The 21,085-nt window shown below is 42.3% G+C and overlaps 1 protein-coding gene across 10 annotated transcripts in view; it reads left to right on the top strand.

The window, feature by feature from the left end:
• Positions 1 to 20,589, top strand: part of CTNNA2 (catenin alpha 2) — a 783,540-nt gene extending 762,951 nt beyond the window's left edge. For all 10 annotated transcript variants that reach the window (XM_073342921.2, XM_073342914.2, XM_073342915.2 and 7 more), the window contains one exon: positions 19,466 to 20,589. In XM_073342921.2, the coding sequence (XP_073199022.2) occupies positions 19,466 to 19,753 (288 nt within the window). In that variant the 3' untranslated portion in view covers positions 19,754 to 20,589. The remainder of the gene's footprint in view (positions 1 to 19,465) is intronic.
• Positions 20,590 to 21,085: the final 496 nt, after the last annotated feature.

Below are 21,085 nucleotides of genomic sequence, written 5' to 3'. Positions count from 1 at the left end.
AACTTCAATCATCCTGACATCTGCTGGGAGACCAATACAGTGGTGCACAGAAAATCCAGGGAGTTTTTGGAAACTGTAGGGGACAATTTCCTGGTGCAAGTGCTGGAGGAACCAACTAGGGGCGGAGCTCTTCTTAACCTGCTGCTCACAAACCGGGAAGAGGCTTACAAAAAGTGGAAGATTGGACAATTGACCAGGGATAAGTATATAAATATTGCTTGGGCATGTAGGAATGGAATCAGGAAGGCTAAATCACACTTGGAGTTGCAGCTAGCGAGGGATGTGAAGAGTCACAAGAAGGGTTTCTTCAAGTATGTTGGCAATAAGAAGAAAGCCAAGGAAAGTGTGGGCCCCTTACTAAATGAGGAAGGCAACCTAGTGACAGAGGATGTGGAAAAAGCTAATGTACTTAATGCTTTCTTTGACTCTGTCTTCACGAACAAGGTCAGCTCCCAGATTACTGCACTGGGCAGCACAGCATGGGGAAGAGGTGGCCACCCTCTGTGAAGGAAGAAGTGGTTCGGGACTATTTAGAAAAACTGGACGTACACAAGTCCATGGGGCCGGATGCGTTGCATCCGAGAGTGCTAAAGGATTTGGCAGATGTGATTGCAGAGCCATTGGCCATTATCTTTGAAAACTCATGGCGATCAGGGGAAGTCCCAGAAGATTGGAAAAAGGCTAATGCAGTGCCCATCTTTAAAAAAGGGAAGAAGGATGATCCTGGGAACTACAGGCTGGTCAGCCTCACCTCATTCCCCAGAAAAATCATGGAGCATGTCCTCAAGGAATCAATTCTGAAGGACTTAGACAAGAGGAAAGTGATCAGGAACAGTCAGCATGGATTCACCAAGGGAAAGTCATGCCTGACTAATCTAATTGCCTTCTATGGTGAGATAACTGGCTCTGTGGATGAAGGGAAAGCAGTGGACGTGTTATTCCTCGACTTTAGCAAAGCTTTTGACACGGTCTCCCACAGTATTCTTGTCAGCAACTTAAAGAAGTATGGGCTGGATGGATGCACTACAAGGTAGGTAGAAAGTTGGCTATATTGTTGGGCTCAATGGGTAATGATCAATGGCTCCATGTCTAGTTGGCAGCCGGTATCTAGCGGAGTGCCCCAAGGGTCGGTCCTGGGGTCAGTTTAGTTCAATATCTTCATTAATGATCTGGAGGATGGTGTGGATTGCACCCTCAGCAACTTTGCAGATGACATTAAACTGGGAGGAGTGGTAGATATGCTGGAGGGTAGGGATAGGATACAGAGGGACCTAGACAAATTGGAGGATTGGGCCAAAAGAAATCTGATGAGGTTTAAGAAGGACAAGTGCAGAGTCCTGCACTTAGGGCAGAAGAATCCAATGCACCGCTACAGACTAGGGACCAAATGGCTCGGCAGCAGTTCTGCAGAGAAGGACCTAGGGGTGACAGTGGACAAGAAGCTGGATATGAATCGACAGTGTACCTTTGTTGCCAAGAAGGCCAATGGCATTTTGGGGTGTATAAGTAGGGTCATTGCCAGCAGATCAAGGGATGTGATCGTTTCCCTCTATTCGACATTGGTGAGGCCTCAACTGGAGTACTGTGTCCAGTTTTGGGCCCCACACTACAAGAAGGATGTGGAAATATTGGAGAGAGTCCAGCGAAGGGCAACAAAAATGATTAGGGGACTGGAACACATGACTTATGAGGAGAGGCTGAGGGAACTGGGATTGTTTAGTCTACGGAAGAGAAGAATGAGGGGGGATTTGATAGCTGCTTTTAATTACCTGAAAGATGGATCCAAAGAGGATGAATCTAGACTATTCTCAGTGATAGCAGATGACACGACAAGGAGTAATGGTCTCAAGTTGCAGTGGGGGAGGTTTAAGTTGGATATTAGGAAAAAAAATTTTCACTAGGAGGGTGGTGAAACACTGGAATGCGTTACCTAGGGAGGTGGTGGAATCCCCTTCCTTAGAAGTTTTTAAGGACAGGCTTGACAAAGCCCTGGCTGGGATGATTTAGTTGGGATTGGTCCTGCTCTGGGCAGGGGGTTGGACTAGATGGCCTCCAGAGGTCCCTTCCAACTCTGTTATTCTATGATTGTATGATTCACTTTGTGTCTGATAGTTACACTACTTGGTGTTGATTGTGCAATAACCAATCAACATGAGTCTATTCCAAGTCTCTCCAGGTAAGACAGTAAGGAAAAACATGCACTGTCTCTCTAGTTGCTGTTCCTGTTCCTGTTCTCTGGATAAATAAGAGGAGACTGGTCTCCAGGGTTGGCAATCTAACACCTTTATAGAAGTATTAAATTCACTTGGAAAAACTGAAATATATAAAAAAAATCTAGATATATTTGTTACATCTTTAAACCGTCTCACAAAAGGCATACAATACAAAATTCAAAGCAGGAGGAGACAAATCAATAGTATTGACATGCTACCCTATATCGGCCTCTTATAGATGTAATAGCAACTGAATATGAAAGCCTGCACTTTCTTTCATGCATCTGACATAAATGGGTACTCAGATTCAGGGAGGGTTAGTGAAGAGAGAGACCTGGCTGTGGGTTTTACATATGATCTCAGGTTCAGGAGATGTCCAGAATCAAAGATGGACTGATTTGTGTGTATCTGTCCTGCTTGTGAATCAGAGCATAAAAAGTTTTATGAAGTTCTGGTTGTATGCAGATCACTCACCTGAATTTTTATCTAACTGACTTCTTGTTGGATCAGTGGATTCTCAAGAGACTTCTTATTCTGTGCACTTCAGTATCCATGCTGACAATGTATCTTCTGTGATAGATTGGGATCTTGTATCTTCTCCAAAGTATTATTTGACTCAACCACACTAGGAGATGTAATCTTATTTTATTTTTGTGATGGGACCTTCATCCTCTCCTCCACACTGTGATTCGTCTTTTCCTCAAACCAGATGTGGTTGGGACTGTGTCTGTTATCCATCCACAGACACTAAAAGATCCAGCTGAGATGGCAGAATGGTTTGGAGGATTTTATTGTTGTAACATTAGATTTTACATGAAATCTGATGCCTTTGCAAAGAGAGTTGAAGTATTTTGCGATATGTGGGTAATATTAATTCATTACGTTTAAATAAATGGCTTTGTAGTTTTCTGATGTGTGAGCTACTCGTTTGCTGTATTTAATGCAGATGTCAAACACAAAGTTTCTATTATAGTTACACTCGGTGTGACAGGGTGTTGTGCAGGAACTCCTGAGCCAGCCCTCTGTCACCCCTGCTCCAATTAAGGGAGGTAAATTGGAGCTGGCTAGAGAAATCTGCACCTGATTGGCAAAGGGGAAACAGCTGCCAGCCTAATTAGCCTGGGGCAGTATAAAAGCCGCAGAGGAAGGAAGCTAAGGGAGGCAGATAGAAAGGAGGAAGCAAGGGAAGGGGAAGGGGAAAGGAGCAGCTCTGCCCTTCTGGGTCCGGAGGCTAAGAAGTCCTCAAGGCCGGAAGCCCCAAGCTGTGCCTGGTGAGAAGGTGGTGGGATGGCATGATGTAAATAAACTGCACTGGTGACTGCTGAGGCAGAAGGTCTTGTAGCGGTTTTTAGAGCAGAGAAGAGGCAGGACCAAGTGGGGCCCTGCTACACCCTGTTATACTCGGATAAAGAAACACTGTATCCCAAATAGAACCCTCATCCATATGTCCAGTTTCACTGCCTCCCACACCACTCTAGCTAGTTGGATATGTCAGATTTTTCCCCCCCATTGCTTTAAGACTATTGTACCAATAATACAAGGATCTATATCCCTGCTTCCTGTGAGATTTATGACAGATGCGTGGAACACAGTACTGTTTCTTAACATCCAGTTCCTATCAGGATGGAAAGAAGCCAATAATAATAATACTTACATAGCTATAGCTGGACAACATTAAAAACTCAGTGGCTTCCATTTGGCTTGTGTTCCATATTTTCATTTCGAGTGTTAAAATTTATGCTCTCATCATGCCTCATTCATAGGATAAATGCTGACAATTTGGAACATCAGCCATTGACATAAGAATGGTATTTTGATAAAGCAATTTCCAAAATTTCAGCTGGAGTGGAATTACCGCTAATGGATGACTGCTAAAGCACATAAATCTGATCCTTTGTGCTACCGCAACAGGCCTTTCTTACTCTAGAGTCTATAATTCTAGAAAAATGTGCAATAGGGACCAATCCTGCACTGTCAGGGGCATGGTCTAGCTGATCTAATCAAGCCAAGCTGCTGTAAAGTGTCCTAACTCCACTGAAATGAGCCACACTGAGTTACTCCAACTAAGGATCTGGCCCAATATATTGTTCAGTGCTAGAATATATGGGCCAAACTCTGAGGTAAGGCCATATCTACACTAAAAACATTTTACTGATACAGCGATACCACTAAGGTGCTTTTTTAAAACTTGGTATAGCAATACCATTATAGTGGAGGGCTGCGTGAAAAGAAAATGGTTTATGAATCAACTAACAAAAGATGGAATACACGCAATGCTTTATTGAGAGGGACAATGAGAAGTCAGTATAATTAGATGGTATAGAGTTAAAGTCTGTGCAACAATTTAAATACCTCAGTTCAGTGTTGAGCCATGCGAGGACCATGGAGCAGATGTTAGGGATCACATGAAGAGCACTTGGTGGAAAAGGAGGTAGTTGACAGGAGTTCTCTGCAAGAAGAATATGGCAAGTAAGCTAAAGAGCAAAGTATATAAGACCATAATTAGACTGGCCATGACATATGGGTCAGAAAGTTAGCGGATGAATGAGAGAAGAACAATTACTTCATACTGCCAAAATGAGAATGCTTAGGTTAACACTAGGAAGACAAGAGTTGATGGATGGGGTCACACAATGAAATGGTATGAGTTATCATGCAGGTGGCCCGCATCATGGAAAAGCGGAGAGAGTATCTACTAAGATGGTTGGGTCATGTGAGACAACAAGACGTGTGGTGTGTTGGTCAGAGAGTATCAGATCTAGTAGTCACGGGACAAAGACCAGGAGGAAGAATCAGAAAAAGGTGGTTCGAGATGCCGAAGCAAGACATGAAGAAAGTTGGTGTCAGCTTGGACAAAAGTAGTCAACAAGAGTGCTTGGACCTGAACAAGAGCTGCTGGCCCAACTAACAGGACAAGGTGAAGGCAAGAAAAAACATTACCAGCAAAGTGCTCCTAATATGGACGCAGTTATACCAGCAAAACTTCACTTTGTACTCATGTAATTAAACCTCCCACAACAAGTGAAACAAACTGTACTGGTAAAAGTTCAGCTTTGCTGATATAACTGTGTCTACGCTAGGGACCTCCATCGGCACAACTACATGGGTCAGGGATCATACCTCTTCACTCCCATTACCAACATAACTGTGCCAACAGAAGTCTGCAGTGCAGACATGGAGTAAGTTACTCTAAATCCATCGTAGGTACTCTGGATTTAGGCCTTGATTCAGCAAGGTACTTAAGCACATACCTAAGCTGAAGTGAGTGAGTAGTCTGCTTTGAAGTTAAAGTTAGCAATGTGCTTAAGTACTTTGCTGAATCAGGGCCATGCATCAGTGTAAGTAAACTCAGAAAGAGATTTCACTGGGGTCAGTGTGGCCGTGGTATTAGTTGTCTGTGATATACAGAAGATCAGACTAGATGATCTGGTGATCCCTTGTGGCCTTAAACTCGATTACATAAAAGGCACATCTACACTGCACACTCCTTTCAGTGGCATGTGGAGTACATACACTACATTCCCCCCTAGCACGGGTACAAATATCAGTGTAGACGGGGAGGGAGTTCTTAGATGAGCAAAGACACACCTGGATCTTGTGGGTATGCACCCAGGTATATCCCTTACATGGCTCTCTACTTGCCCAAGCAGTGTCTTCCCTGATGACACTGCTGTTTTTAGCAGTGTAGTGTCCCTCTGCCTATTCACTGCTGGAGTCTTTCCTCACTGCAGTGAAAAGATCCAACAGAGGGGAAAGACTCCAGCAGTGTGGAAGCAACGGGCAAAGGCTCTGGCAGCTCCCTGTGGCAGGATCAAACAACTCCCTGCAGCAGGATAAGACTCCAGTAGAAAGGAGGTGTCCGGGCCTTTTGCCGCTGCAATGAAAGACTCCAGGAACAGGGAAGGACCTTGATAGTGGGGAGGCAGTGGGAACAGGCTCTGGCAGTTCCCTGCTGCTGAGCCTTTCCCCACTGCCTTGACCCTGCCAGAGCCTTTCACTAACACATGTAGCTACACGCTGCAATGTGGACACAGCCTGCTTTTGATTGTGGAGTGTAGCTAAACATACCCTACATGCTGCTGCATGTGGTATGCAGTGTGCAAGTAGCATAACAGTGAAATGTGAACTAGTGATTACGTCCACACACAAACCCCATCTTAAATTAACACTTTGAAATATCTTCAAACTTTCTAGTTCACTACCATTAGGGTTTAAGACCTTTTCTACTGGATGACCATTTGGGGCTGGTTTCATATTTGCTTACTTAAAATAGGTTTCACTGTGATATAAAGATTTTTCCTGATTTTCCTGATTTTTTTCAGTCAGGTAATCTTTATCTCTGGGTAGTTGCAGAGTGTAAAAACAAAGTGAAAGGTTTTTTAGGGCTGGTGCATATATTTTTGTTAACTTTTAGGATTAAAAGTCCTTTATGGCAGCCTTTAACCATCAGGAGTTATGGGTCAACCGGTTTGATTTAAAACTAATTTAATTAAAATTATGTATTATAACCTATTATTATACATAGAATAATATTTATTACTTCTTTACGGACTATCTCTTCATTTAGCTGTTAAATGTGATTTAAAACATAGCTCAGTTCAGTGAATATCTTCTATTATATTTATCTCTAGATATTTTGTTTTCACAAATTAAATACCTATTTACATTAAATAGACCTTTTTATACAAAGAAAATAAAATGGGATCTATTTTTTTCTTTTTCTTTTCTTTTTTTTTGGCAATTAATATTGGTCAAAGTGATTTATTCAGCAATACAAATGCATCCTCCCGGTCTCTATATCAAGTGTGTTTGCCTCTGTGTGTGTCTTCTTTTATTAGAACACTACTTATAGTTTTGGATATTGTCATAATGAAACTGGTAACCAACCAACTTCAATATAAGTCTCTCCTCAAAATGGCAATGATTCATGTTATATGGAGGAGCTACCCATAATTCTTGGTACATTTGTCTGTTTCCCATTATGATGAGGGAGATGGTATGAAAAACCGTGCTAAGGATGCAGAATGTGTTCAGTATAACTAAGTCTGTTTGGGAGTCCCTATGGTTTACCTACCTATAATTGAAACAATGCAAATGACAAGAAGCACTCAGTGAATTGGCAAGTTATGAAACACAGCTACCCACCTAAATGAGTTAAAACGTCAACATGTCAAGAAGAGTAAGTTAATTGCAATCCAATGGGAAAATATCAAGAAAAGGGGGAATATACTTTGTTTTCTCTAGCTAACCATGAAACCTTTTTAACATCAGTGTCATGGCCACATTCCGGTTTGGATAATAGCATTTTGCTTAGCTACAACACATTGCCATGTACTTTCAACTGACTAATGGATTTTACTTTTCTTCAGGTCCTAGCCCCAGATCCAGCAAAGCACTTTATTACATTGACTTCAGTGGAATTCCTCATGTGCTTATATTAGTTGGTGGATTGGGGCCTTAGCCTACTGTGTAGTGTTACTGTTAAACAACCCAGAGATGGCTGCATTTGAGTTCTGGGTGTAGTGATTTGTATTTTGGTTGTCATTAATACACACTTGTAAAACTGTAAAGTGCTTTGCAATGGAAAGCACTACAGAAATGTCAGGTGGCATTACTATAATTGTGAGAAAAATATACATTTATTTATATAGGACTAGATTTTGGCCTGGTCTATGCCACAAAGTTTAGGTCAATGTAAGCGGCCTTACCTCGACCTAACTTGTAAGCATCTACACTAAAATTTATCTCCCACTGATCTAAATCGCCCACTACACTGACTTAATAACTCCACCTCCATGAGAGGCGTAGTACTTAAGTTGATATAGTTAGATTGATGCAGTGTCAATGTAGACATTGTGTTGCTTACTTTGACAGTTGCCTCCTTTCAGAAACCATCCCACAATACTCCACACTGGCAGTTAAATTGGTGCAAGTGCTTCTGGTAAGGACATACACCACCTATACAAGGAGCATAGTGTGGATATGTAAAACTGATTCAATTACTTTGGTAGCTGTACGTTTAAGTCACTTAGGTCAACTTAATTTTGTAGTGTAGACTTGCCCTTTGCCTTAAGACATAGCTGTGAGCAAGGGCTGTTGCAGAAGGTGAACTTCCACAGCAGTAGCTCTAGGAGGCATTATTCCTCATACACCTTTCTGAGCTGTAGCTCACGAAAGCTTATGCTTAAATAAATTGGTTAGTCTCTAAGGTGCCACAAGTCCTCCTTTTCTTTTTGCAATTCCTCCCTTGTTTCCTCTTGGCTCCCAGGGGATACTACTTCACTGCTGGCCTATACCAGAAGCTCATTGGCCAGTACTACCCCTACAACAATGGGTGGAATGGATCCATTTCACACTTCTTTCTTGCTACTTGGTCTGGGGAGGAAGAAAGCAGATGCATAGCACTGCTTATTTCTCGGCACCTAGGTCCTGTTAGCCAGAGTAGGGGTGTAAGAGGGTCCTGCACAGTTATGTAATCCAAATCTCAATCTAGCCCTTACACTGCTGTTCAGTGCCCATTCCAATGGCTTTAGGTGCTGTTGTAATATATGATAACCAAGGATAAGAATAATTTAAAACAACAACAACCACAAACTAACCTGATAAAGCCAATCAGACTAACAATAGCCATTAGTACTAGTAGTAAAAATTAATTCATAAATTTTAAAGCCTGAAGGGACCACTGTCATACTCTAGTCTGACCTCTTGCGTAAGACAGGCTACAGGACTTTCCTGTATTAATTCCTGCTTCAAGTCTAGTAGCTGTGGTTGAACATATCTTTTTGAAAAACATCCATCCTTGATTTAAACATTTCCAGTAATGGAGAATCAACCACAAGCCTTACTAAGTCATTCCAATGGTTAATTACTCTCACTGTTGAAATTTACATTTCATTATGAGACTGAATTTGTCTAGTTTCAACTTCTGGCCATTGTATCTTGTTATACCTTTGTCTGCTTGGTTGAAGAGCCCTTTATTATAAAATTTCTGTTACCTACGTAGGTATGTACAGACTGTAATCAAGTAACCCTTTACTTAACCTTCTCTTTCTTAAGATAAACAGACTGAGCACTTAGAGTCTTTCACTGCAAGGCATATGTTCCAGTGCTTTAATTATTCTTGAGGATCTTTTGTTAATCTTCTCCAGTTTATCAACATCCTTCTTGAATTTTGGACACGAGAACTGGACTCAGTATTGCAGTGATGGTCACACCAATGCTGAACATGAAGATATTACCTCTCTACTCTTCTTCAGTATATCCCTATTTATACATCCAAGCATTGCATTAGACCTTTTAGCCACAGCATCCTTCAGGAAGATGATATTTAACTGAATATCCATCAAGTCTTTTTCAAAGTCACGGCTTTCTGGGATAGAGTCCCCCCACGCTGTAGGTATGGCCTATATTCTTTGTTCCTAAACATATGACCTGACATTTGACTTTATTGAAACTCACTTTGTTTACTTGTATCAGCATGTTAAGCAATCCAGATCACTATGTATCAGTGACCTGTGCTCTTCATTATTATTTGTTTCATCTGAACACTTTATCAGTAATGATTTTATGTTTCTTTCCAGGTCACTGATACTAATATTAAATAGTGTAAGACCAAGAACAAATGCCTCCAGGACCCCATTTCAAACATACCGACTCAGTGATGATTCCCAGTTAACCATTATATTTTGAGATCTATCAAAACAGTTTTGAACCATTTAAATTCACCTTTTTGGTTTTGTATTGTTCTCTTTTCTTAATCAAACTGTTGTGTAGAACCAAGTTATATGCCATGCAGAAGTCTAGGTGTACATCAATACTATTATCTTTATCAAACAAAATTGTAATCTCATCTAAAAATTATATCAAGTTAGTTTGGAAAGATTTATTTTCCATAATCCCATGTTGATTGTCATTAATTATATTACCCGCCTTTAATTCTTTTTAATCAAGTCCCATATCAGTCATTTCATTTCTTTACCCAGGATTGAGAGCAGGCTGACAGGTCTATAATTCCCCGGGTCATCCCATTTACCCTTTTAAAATATTGGTACTACATTAGTTTTCTTCCAGTCCTCTGAAAATTGCCCAGTTATCCAAGACCTATTAAAAATCAACACTAATGGTTGGGAGAGTTCCTCAGACAAATATTTTCATAGAACCTTAGAAATGTAAGGCTGGAGGGGATCTAACACAGCATCAAGTAAACCTACATAATCCCTGACAGATGTTTGTCTAACCTGTTCTTAAAAAACCTTCAGTGATGGGAATTCCACAACCTCTATTGGAAGCTGTTCCAGTATAGAACTATCCTTATAGTCAGAAAATTTGACATTGTGTCAAACTTAAATCTCCCTTGCTTCAAATTAAGACAATTACTTCTTGTCCTATCTTCAGTGGCCATGGAGAACAATTGGTCACAGTCCTCTTTGAAGAAGACCATGACATTTTTGAAGACTTTTTTCGGGTCCCCCTCCTCAGTCTTCTTTTCTCAAGACAAAACATGCCCAGTTTTCTTTTTTAACCTTTTTTAACCTTTTATCACTTTTGTTGCTCTCCTCTAGGCGCTCTCCAATTTTTCCACATCTTTCTTAAAGTGTGGCATCCAAAACTGGACACAGTCCTGCAGCTGAGGCCTCACCAGTGCCAAGTAGAGTGGGACAATTGCCTCTTGTGTCATATGTACGACTCTCCTGTTAATACACCCCAGAATTATATTTGCCTTTTTAACAACTACGTTCCATTTTTGGCTGATATTTAATATGTGATCCACTGTGCACCCAGCCCCCAGCAGGACTAGTGCCTACCCAGTTATTCCCCATTCTGTATTTGAGCAGTTGGGTTTTTTAATTCCAAACTGTAGTACTTTGGACTTGTCAGTATTGAATTTCATCTTGTTGATTTCAGACCAATTCTCCAATTTGTTGAGGTTATTTTGAATTTGAATCCTGTCCTCCAAAGTGCTTGCAACCTCTCCCAGCTTAGTGTCATCTGCTGATTTTATGAGCAGACTGTTCATTTCATTATGCAAGTCATTAATGAAAATACTGAATAGCACCAGACTTATGATAGACCCCTGCTGGATTCTACTAGATACGTCTTCTCAATTTGACAGTGAACCATTGCTAATTTCTCTTTGATTATGGTCTTTCAACCAGTTATGCACCCATCTATAGTAATTTAATCTAGACCACATTTCCCAATTTGGTTTATGAGAATGTTATGTAGGACTGCATCAAAAGCCTAACTAAAACCAAGATATATTATGTCTACTGCTTCCACCCTATCCATTAGAACAGTAACCCTGTCAAAGAAGGAAATTAGATTGGTTTGATATGATTTGTTTTTCCCCAATCCATTTTGCCTAGTACTTATTACCCTTTAATCCCGTAGATGTTTACACATTGATTTTTAATAATTTGTTCCAGTATCTTTCCAGGTATTGAAGGTAAGCTGACTGATCTAAAATTCCCCAGATCCTCTTTGTTCCCTTTTTAAAGATAGGCATGATGTTTGCCTTTCTCCAGACTCCTGGTACCTCGCCAGACCTCCATGAGTTCTTTAAGAAGATTGCTAATGGTTTGAAGATTGATTCAGGTAGTTCCTTAAGTACCCTAGCATAAATATCTTGTGGACCTTCTGACTTGAATACATCCAATGTATCCAACTATTCTGTAACTTTTTTCTTTTCCTATTTCAGCGACACCACTTTCTCACCAAAGGGAGAAAAAGATTAACATTGCATTGAAAAAAGCACATTGAATTGTGAAAGATCAGGGTTCCTTCCCTTCTGCTAGCTCCATTCTCTCTCCTTCTCTAAATCGTAGGGTGACTGCTGGAAAGAAAATGCTCTTCCTTTTAAAACTGAGTCATCATTTTCCCCCACATTAAGGATATAATAAAAGGAAGAGGGAAAATTATTCTACGTTTAAATATTGTTGAGGAAAACATGAGCAGTCTTCCTCCCCCCGCTTTAGTTTTGTAGCTATTGGTTTTTGTTATTCAGACACTTCTGATTATGGTGTGCCTGTAAAAGAAGCAAAATATCCTTATTGCCACAAGACGCTGGAAAATTCTGCCTCTATTTCAGGGGAAATGTAGCACAGCGTAGAAGCTGATCACACATTCCTGAAAGCCTTATGCAGTTTTGTTACACCTGAAATTATCTTCTTGGCAGGATATAGGCTCTGCTGCTCCAGTTCTCTAACCTTGCATTCATTAATTACAAAGTTAGCTTGTAGCAAAGTCTTTTTTCCAAATGATTTGTGCCTCCTCTTGGGTAGATGGCTGTTTTAACCTGAACGAATGACCAGGCTCCAGCGGAATGATTCCAAGTTTCTTTAAGAATTGTGATTCCTTCTCCACCCTTCTTTGCTGTTGAAGTTTTATGGCACAATCGCCTACATTTCTCTTTTGTGACTTTGAGGGCTTTTTCCCTAAATGAAAGCAAAAAGTGATCCAAGTATCAGAACTCTTGAAAATATATCACTTGCATAGCTTGTCAAAAAGACTGTGTTAGCTATTATCACGAAGGGTATCATCACATGAATAATTTCCTTTCCATTGCTAGGGAGTGGTGTTTGCTTTCTGTGTCTGCACAATAATATCCTGCTGTTGCTTTTATTTTCAACGTTAATTTCCCCTTTTCAGTTATCAGCATTACATATTTGGGAAAGTGTGTGTGTTTCTGTGCCCAGATTTTGTAGGAAATTAATACATCAAGGTCCTGATTCACTATTGCATCCGCTCTGTGCCAGTGTAACCCTCCTGATTTCAACAGGCCAGCTTAAAACTGAAGTACCACAGTGGCACAGCAAGGCCTAAAAAGTGAATTGAAGTGATGCTCATTCAGATTAATTCTTCTCTGCTGAACTAAACTACAGGCCAGGACCTGAAGGCAATAAGGAACTCACTTAGGTGGCCAAATTGGATATGGGGGATACTTATGAGCAGGTTTGGCGGACACCCAGGGCCTAATAATGGTAGGGGCTTTTTATGTCTCTCATAAGCTTTCAGAGCGTGGAGGCATATTAGAATGTAAATGAATACTAAGACCAATGATGGGGTGTCTGGAACTCATCCTTAGATTAGTACTGGTGAAGATGAGCAGCCCTTTATCTGCTGTAATAATGGGTTGAAAAGGAGGGACAGGTGATTAAAGAGGCACAAAAATAAGTGAGATGCTTTTCTGAGGTGCTGGACAATGGGAGACATCAGTGGAAGCTGCAGGTGTGCTTAGCATCTCTGAAAATCAGGCCACTTTTTTAGGTATCCTGGGGCACATCTACACTGCAAAAACAAACCCTGCAGCAGTGAGTCTCAGAATCTGACTTGGGCACCCGATAGAAGCTAAAAATAGTAATGTAGAGGTTCCCGCCCAGGCTCTGAGACCCACCGCCCCACACTGGGTTTCAGAGCCCTGGCTTCAGCCTGAGCTGGACTGTATACCAAACTACTATTTTTAGCCCCATAATGTGAGCCCTGTGGGTCTGAGTCAGTTGAACTGGGCTCTGAGACTCGCTGCCACAGGTTTGTTTGGGGGTTTTTTTGTTATTTTTTTGTGGTGTGGAGGTACCCTAAGGCCCTGGTCCTCGCACACTTATACACATGCTTACCTCTAAGCACGTGAATAGGCCCATTGGCCCTCGTGGAATTACCTCGTGCTTAACAGAATGGGGTAAGTGCTTGTAAGGTCAGGCTGTAAATATGGATTTAGGTGCCTTGCTTTTGAAGTTTTGAAAATGCTTCCCTTAATGGTTCTGTGCTTTAGTTCACACCATCTCGAAAATGCCTGTAATCATTCCCTCCTCAAAGTTTTGTCATGAAAATTCCCTCCTCAAAGTTTTGTCATGAAAATTGAAGTTTGTCAGGCTCTTTGAAATTCTGAAAGGAATTCATAGGAGCGCAAAGTACTGTCCCACATTGATTGATTACAAAGGAAATACTCCTGACTTAGATGACTAAGAGGGGATATGATTGAGGTCTATAAAATCATGACTGGTGTTGAGAAAGTAAATAAGGAAGTGTTATTTACTCCTTCTCATAACACAAGAACTAGGGGCTACCAAATTAAATTAGGAGGCAGTAGTTTTAAATCAAACCAAAGGATGTATTTTTTCACACAACTCACAGTCAACCTGTGGAACTCCTTGCCAGAGGATGTTGTGAAGGCCAAGACTATAACATGGTTCAGAAAAGAACTAGATCAATTCATGGAGGATAGGTCCATCAATTGCTATTAGCCAGCATGGACAGGGATGGTGTCATTAGCCTCTGTTTGCCAGAAGCTGGGAATGGGCGACAGGGGATGGATCACTTGATGACTACCTATTCTGTTCATTCCCTCTGGGGCATCTGGTATTGGCCACTGTCGGAAGACAGGGTAATGGGCTAGATGGACCTTTGGTGAGACCCAGTATGACCATCCTTATGTTCTTATGTCCTTATGTTATGTTAGCTAGTCTCCATCAGCACGATTTTGATGAAAGCTCAGTCATTATGTTTTGCCCTTCCAGTGACAAACCACTGGCTTCAGCTTTGATTTAATGGCCTAGCAGAGGCAGTAAAAGACCTCAAATCAGGTGCTACAAATCTGCTTGTGACTGCTAGGGCTCATCAGCAACAAATGGTGGCACAAAAGGAAGCACACTGAACCAAATGTCATTGCAGCCAGAGAGAGGGAAAGGAGCAAGAAAGTGTAGGAATGAAGCATGACAAGTTGTAAGAGCCTGGGCCGGGTTTTGTACTTTGTCAACCCCTTTGATTCCAGGGCGTGGAGGAGTTGGGGGGAAGGAGGTTAACCCCACCTCCCGGCTTCTATGCCGGTTCTACAACCTCCCTGGTAGTCAGGTCTGTATGGCCCAATGGCTAGAGTCCCTCTAAATCTTCTTCCCCTGGTGGGACAGCACGGCCTAGCAACCGGAGTCTCTCTATTGCGCTCCTAAAGCAGTGTGGCCTGAGGCCTAGAGTCCCTCTAAGTCCTCTTCCCCTCATAAGATAGTGCAGCCCAGCGGCCGGAGTTCATCTATTTCCTTTGAGGTAAGAGAGGGGTTGGTGAACTATGTCATCACAAAAAGGGTGGGAGACCCCCGGTAGGGGAGCCTGGGCTCCAACCCAGGGCTCTGTCATTTATGGCGTGATCCGCCCCGGGTCAACGGGGAATCCTACTGCAACACACTGCCCTCAGAGTGGTGGGAGATACCACTCCCTTTCCATTCCTGGGTCACTTCCTACCAGTTCTCCAAACGTAGCATTCCCTGTGGCATCAGGGTCTTCAAGGTTCCTCAGCCCTGGTGCTCCCTGGGGTTCCCACAGCTGCCGGTCTCTGGTCCCACTTCTTGGCCCCTCAGTTCCCTCCTGTACGAGTCACCATTGCTCCTGGGCTGAAGCATCCGCTGCGTGTCCTCCTTCCTCAGCCACCAACCCTGACTGAGCAGCTCTGCAGGCTTTTATACTTGACTGTCTGTTGGAGCATGCCTAGCAGAGCCTCAGGGGCATGGCTTCCTCTGCCAGCAGGGAAGGGTTGACCCTCTCATTCCCAGTGCGGGGCCAGTCCGACTCATCACAGAGCCAATCACTATTCCACCCGAGGTAGTAATCTCAGGGGATGGCACAAATGTAGGAATGAGGCAGTGAAATACCCATTGACAAGGAGGAATACAAAGTAAACAATGCTGTGAACATTTTCTGTTACAGATGCGGAGTGCAAAAGGTCTTGAAATAGAGTGCTGGTGAAGAGCACACTGCTGGGTTTTTTTACATGTAAATCACTCCCACTGCATTTTAAAAATCTGGGTGCTGTAGAGATGTCATCTCGCTGGATTTTGGAGCCTCCATTTTTGTGCGGAGCAGGGATGGTGGAATCCTTGTGTCTCCGTCTCCACGGAGAAGCTGCAGAGTGCGACTCATTGCTGACAGTGAGGGATTCCTCTGCTTCCTTCTGCTTTGTGAATTCACTTGCTCCCTCACACACATCCTCCAGGCCTCTGGAACATTGTTAATAATACTTCTATGCTGCCCATTCCCCCTTTCCCATTTCTATTCTTGGAGGAACGGGTTTCTTTCTGGTTATATTTTGAGCATGTTGATTAGGGCAACATCGTTGCTTATATTGAGTAACACAAAGTGTTTTCATAGTGTCCATGTATTCTGCACATTATATGTTTGATGTTGCCTTTGGGTGTATTTTGCCTTTTTTAAACATACATGTAAATTGTTGTGAAAGATGAAAATGCATCACCCAAAGCTGGGACTGGAGGGAACTAGGAAGGGAAGGGGCTCATTAGAATGACTGTGAAATTGGCTGGGAAAGTAGAGTGGGATGGAAGCAGCGCTATGGTAAGTCGTCTCATCTGACATAATCCCAACAAGCCTGAAAACACTGTTATTTTAGCAGAAAATTAAACCTGTTGCAATGAGGACCTGGTTGGTTTAATAACAAGGAACTAACCCCCCTTTTGCAATGTTTTTCAAATAACTACATGAACATGGTAACTTGAGCCCCAGTTTAGCAAATCACTTAGGTCCAGATCCTCAAAAGTATTTTGGCATCTAATTCGTATTGATTGAACTCAATGGGAGTTAGGTGCCTTAATACCTTTGTGGCTCTGGGCCTGAGGGCCAGATTTTCAAAGATTTATAAGCACTTAAAGATGCAGGTAGGGGCCTAGGGCTAGATCTACAAGGGGGACTTAAGCTCAGTGCCTAATTTCAGGTGCCCTGCCACCTGGTGAAATCTTCAGCCCCAAATCAGGTGCCCTAGCTCCCTATACAAGGTACACAGAGAGTTAGGGATCTACAAGAGGGGAGCCACAAAAGCCAACAATCTTTGTGGGGAGCCATCTAAGTGAGCCAGCAGGAAATGCTGAGGAGGTGGGTGTGGCTTAAGCTGTGCCCGTCAAAGGGAGCGAGGCTCCTCAATCTGCTCAGAATTCACAGCGGTGAACCTTCTCCTAGAGTTAGCCATATAAACTAAGTGAGCCCTTTCTTACAAAAACTACCAGGCTACAGAGTCGTTCTCATTGTCTCTCTGGCCCAGTGAGTAATTATTTACTTTCACAAAGTGGAGCAGCCTCCCCAGGAGATTGAGACCTGCCCCAGGATCCTTCATAGCCCAGTGGTTGGGGAAAATGCTGAGTGATGCTGGTTCAAGTCCCTGCCCTACATCAGGCTGAGTGGGGATTTGAACCTAGGTCTTCAACATCCTGGGTGAGTGAGCTGTTGGGTAAACCTCCTCTGGGGTGCATTTTGTGTGGAGATCGGATCCAGTACGTGTGCTCTAAGGCATTTTCAGAGCACGCTTACCAGATCAGGCCCCGCAGGTAAAATAAGCAGGGGGGAAAGCCTAGTTTGTAATCCCCCTGTGGCTTAGATGGTGTCAGCAGTGTCAGGAGATGGCAATGTGCCCACGCATGGCCAGAAATGTTGGCACCGTGAGGATTTTACTTGCAGAAATGTAGGTTCCTAGGAATTTGGGGCACTTACAGGGTTGTCAGTTAGGAGTTTGAGGATCAACATCAGTGGTGAGCAGCCTGCAGGTCTCATGCGGCCCATGAGGGTAATCCACTGGTGGGCCGTGCGACAGTTTGTTTACATTGACGGTCTGCAGCCACGGCCGCCCGCAGCTCCCAGTGGCCGCAGTTCCCTGTTCCCGGCCAATGGGAGCTGTGGGAAGCGGCAGCCAGCGTGTCTCTGCGGCCCGTGTCACTTCCCGCAGCTCCCATTCGCTGGGAACGGTGAACCACAGCCACTGGGAGCTGCGGGCAGCTCTGCCTACAGACAGTCAATGTAAACAAACTTTCTTGCGGCCCGCCAGCGGATTATCCTGATGGGCTATATGCGGCCCATGGGCCTCAGGTTGCTCACCACTGATCTACATTTTCATGTAGCTTCTTGTGGGATTTTTCAAAAGCATCTGGATACCTAGCTCCAAAATTCCACTAGGTACCTATCTATGTCTAAAACCCCAAATCTGCCCTCCAAAACCCCAGGAGCAGTCTAAATACCTCAAAAAAATCTGGCACTTAATCACATACTTATTTAAGCACATGATTAAATCCTGTTGACTTGAAGTCGCATTGCTTTAAAGTTAAGCACATGTTTAGGTCCTATTGGATTAATGGGACTTAAGCACATGCTTACTATTAAGCATATGCATAAGGGCTTTGATGAATAGGGATAGTTTGCAAAATCAAGGTCCTTTGGAGGAAAATGCAGGCAGTGACAAGTATAACACACAGAGTCAATAATACCTGGGTTTCAGAGTTGTAGCTCATGAAAGCTCATGCTCAAATAAATTGGTTAGTCTCTAAGGTGCCACAAGTCCTCCTTTTCTTTTTGCGAATACCTGGGTGAGAGTTTGCATAGTTTTACACATGTATAATTGTGAAACCATTGTTTTACCTACTCATATAATTGTGAAATCTACGCTCAGCTACTTTGTCTTTTCTGCTTCTTGAGGGTTTCACAACCTTTTCTAAACTATTCAGGTGGGATTCCCCAAAGGGCTTAGCATTAGCTTAACTCTCCCAATGACAACAATTGGTGTTTTACACTGACTTAATGAGAGCAGTTAGGCTAAAGCTGAGAGTTTGGGGAAATCCCACCTGACCTGTTTGGCTGTCCCTCACAGTTAAAAGTAAGGGCTTGTACAGACTACCACTTATGTCGGTATAACTTAGATCGCTCAGGGATGTGATAAGTCACTCCCTGAGCAACGTAAGTTACACTGACCTAAGCACTGAGGTGGAAAGTGCTCAGTAGTCGGGAGAGCTTCTCCCGCCAATATAGCTACCGCCTCTGGTGGAGGTGGTTTTATTCTGCCGATGGGAAAGCTCCCTCCTGGCGACACAGAGCATCTTCAGCAGACGTGCTGGAGCGGCACAGCCGCAGCACTTCTAGGACAGGCGAGCCCTACGTTGTCAGAGGTTTGGTGAGACATCACTTTTGAGAGGAATTTATGTAATCGAACCCCTCACACACACAAGAAAAACAACTTCTTTTCTTTTGAACTGTTTGTAAACTTAATGTAAAGTATCACACAGCTTCTCTGTAGCTGGCAGTCCGATTCAGTGCACATTACTGGTGGGCTGTTCCTGGGACACCTGTGCTACAAACCTGGGTGTATCCTGTACAGAGATTGTTCTTTTTGTATAATATTCTGCTGGCCTTCTGCAAGAAAATCCAATCAGATCTGAGAGTATATATCAAATCCTTCTGGAGGTGAGTTCATATTTCATTCTCTTTTCTATCCACAGCTGGACAGCGCTACGTCCCTCATCCAGGCAGCTAAAAATCTGATGAACGCTGTGGTCCTTACGGTGAAAGCATCATATGTGGCTTCTACGAAATATCAGAAGGTCTATGGTACAGCTGCAGTGAACTCACCTGTTGTATCTTGGAAGATGAAGGCCCCTGAGAAGAAACCCTTAGTAAAGAGAGAAAAGCCAGAAGAATATCAGACACGAGTGAGAAGAGGTTCCCAGAAGAAACACATTTCCCCAGTACAGGCTTTAAGTGAATTTAAAGCTATGGATTCCTTCTAAAACAGTAGGCTTTACCAGGAGGGTTTTATATTCCTTTTTGTATGCATACCTGCCGACTTGTATGCGTCTGGCATGGGGGAAAAAACAAATGAAGCAGTGTCAATTTGCATGCGTCCTGAGGCTCTATTAAAGTAATTAACAATCTGCAACCCACGAATGCAGACCATTCTATTCTGATGTTACATGGAGTTATCCCAAGCTTACTTTTTTAAACTATAGCATAAAATTGGCCAAAGAATTTGCACCTCAACTGTGGGGGTAAATAATAAACTGAAAAGCAAAACTTTATGCATGCAAGAAACATTAAGTTGGCAGGTATATTTAATTGAAAAAACCTGGAAGTGTAATGGTAGACCATAAAGCTCGTATTGCTTCTGTTACAGTGCAAAAATGTACTAGCCAATATGCTTAAATGTGTGGCCCAATAATTAAATTTAATTCATCTTCATCATAGTATGTGAATTTTGAACAAGGATAAAAACGAATCCATTTTTAAAATGCTTCTTTTAATTCATATTTTATTCTTTATATTCTAGTAGTGGTTATGACTATGCTCATGTTTCAATTAATCCCATTAATATGGAAAAAGTTTTACTTTTTGCCAACTGAATTCTTTATGGTGAAGTATGAAGCACAAATATGGTGATTGACATTGCCTTTTATATTATTATTATTATATTATTGTTAGAAATAGAAGACTTGGTGGTGGAATGCTTAGAGGCAGAGAAATTAATTATGTGAGAATTTAGAGGCAAATATGTAGGTGTAGCTTGGATTACTGGTATCTAATATACCATTGTAACCACTAAATCTCAATAAACTCATTTAACCTTGGAGTCCTGGGTATGACTTCTGTCTTTTAATGCACAGGTATCATTCACCATGGCCTTCAGATGGAAATCAATTTATTTTGCATTTCTGCGTTCATTTTGGGGGTGGGGGAGACAAAGTAGTGTATTGTGTACTCACTTTCTCACAACAAGGAAGGGGAGGGGTGTCAAATCCCAGCATGGAGCATGTATGTGAGATAAAATTCAGTGATTCTTCAGTTGAATACCTTCCTATCAATTGTACAGAACAGCAACAAAACAACTTCCCCAAACAGATTCTTTCATATAATGTGGCAGAAAATATCTGATGGATTTCACCCCGAAGCAGCTACACAGTAGTTAATTTATAAAACTCTATTTAATGTAGGTGTCTGAGCATCTGGGAGATCATTTTGACATGCCAGGTTGCATAGAACCATCTACACATTATTGTACTGAAAAATGCATCATTAACTTATATTCACTTTACAGTCTAAGAATTGATTGAACTGCATTAATTGGG

This window comes from Lepidochelys kempii, chromosome 4, assembly GCF_965140285.1.
Source record: "Lepidochelys kempii isolate rLepKem1 chromosome 4, rLepKem1.hap1, whole genome shotgun sequence".
Lineage (NCBI taxonomy): Eukaryota > Metazoa > Chordata > Testudines > Cheloniidae > Lepidochelys > Lepidochelys kempii.
The sequence above is the reverse complement of the archived record's forward strand: the minus strand, read 5'-3'. Positions and strand labels throughout refer to the sequence as shown.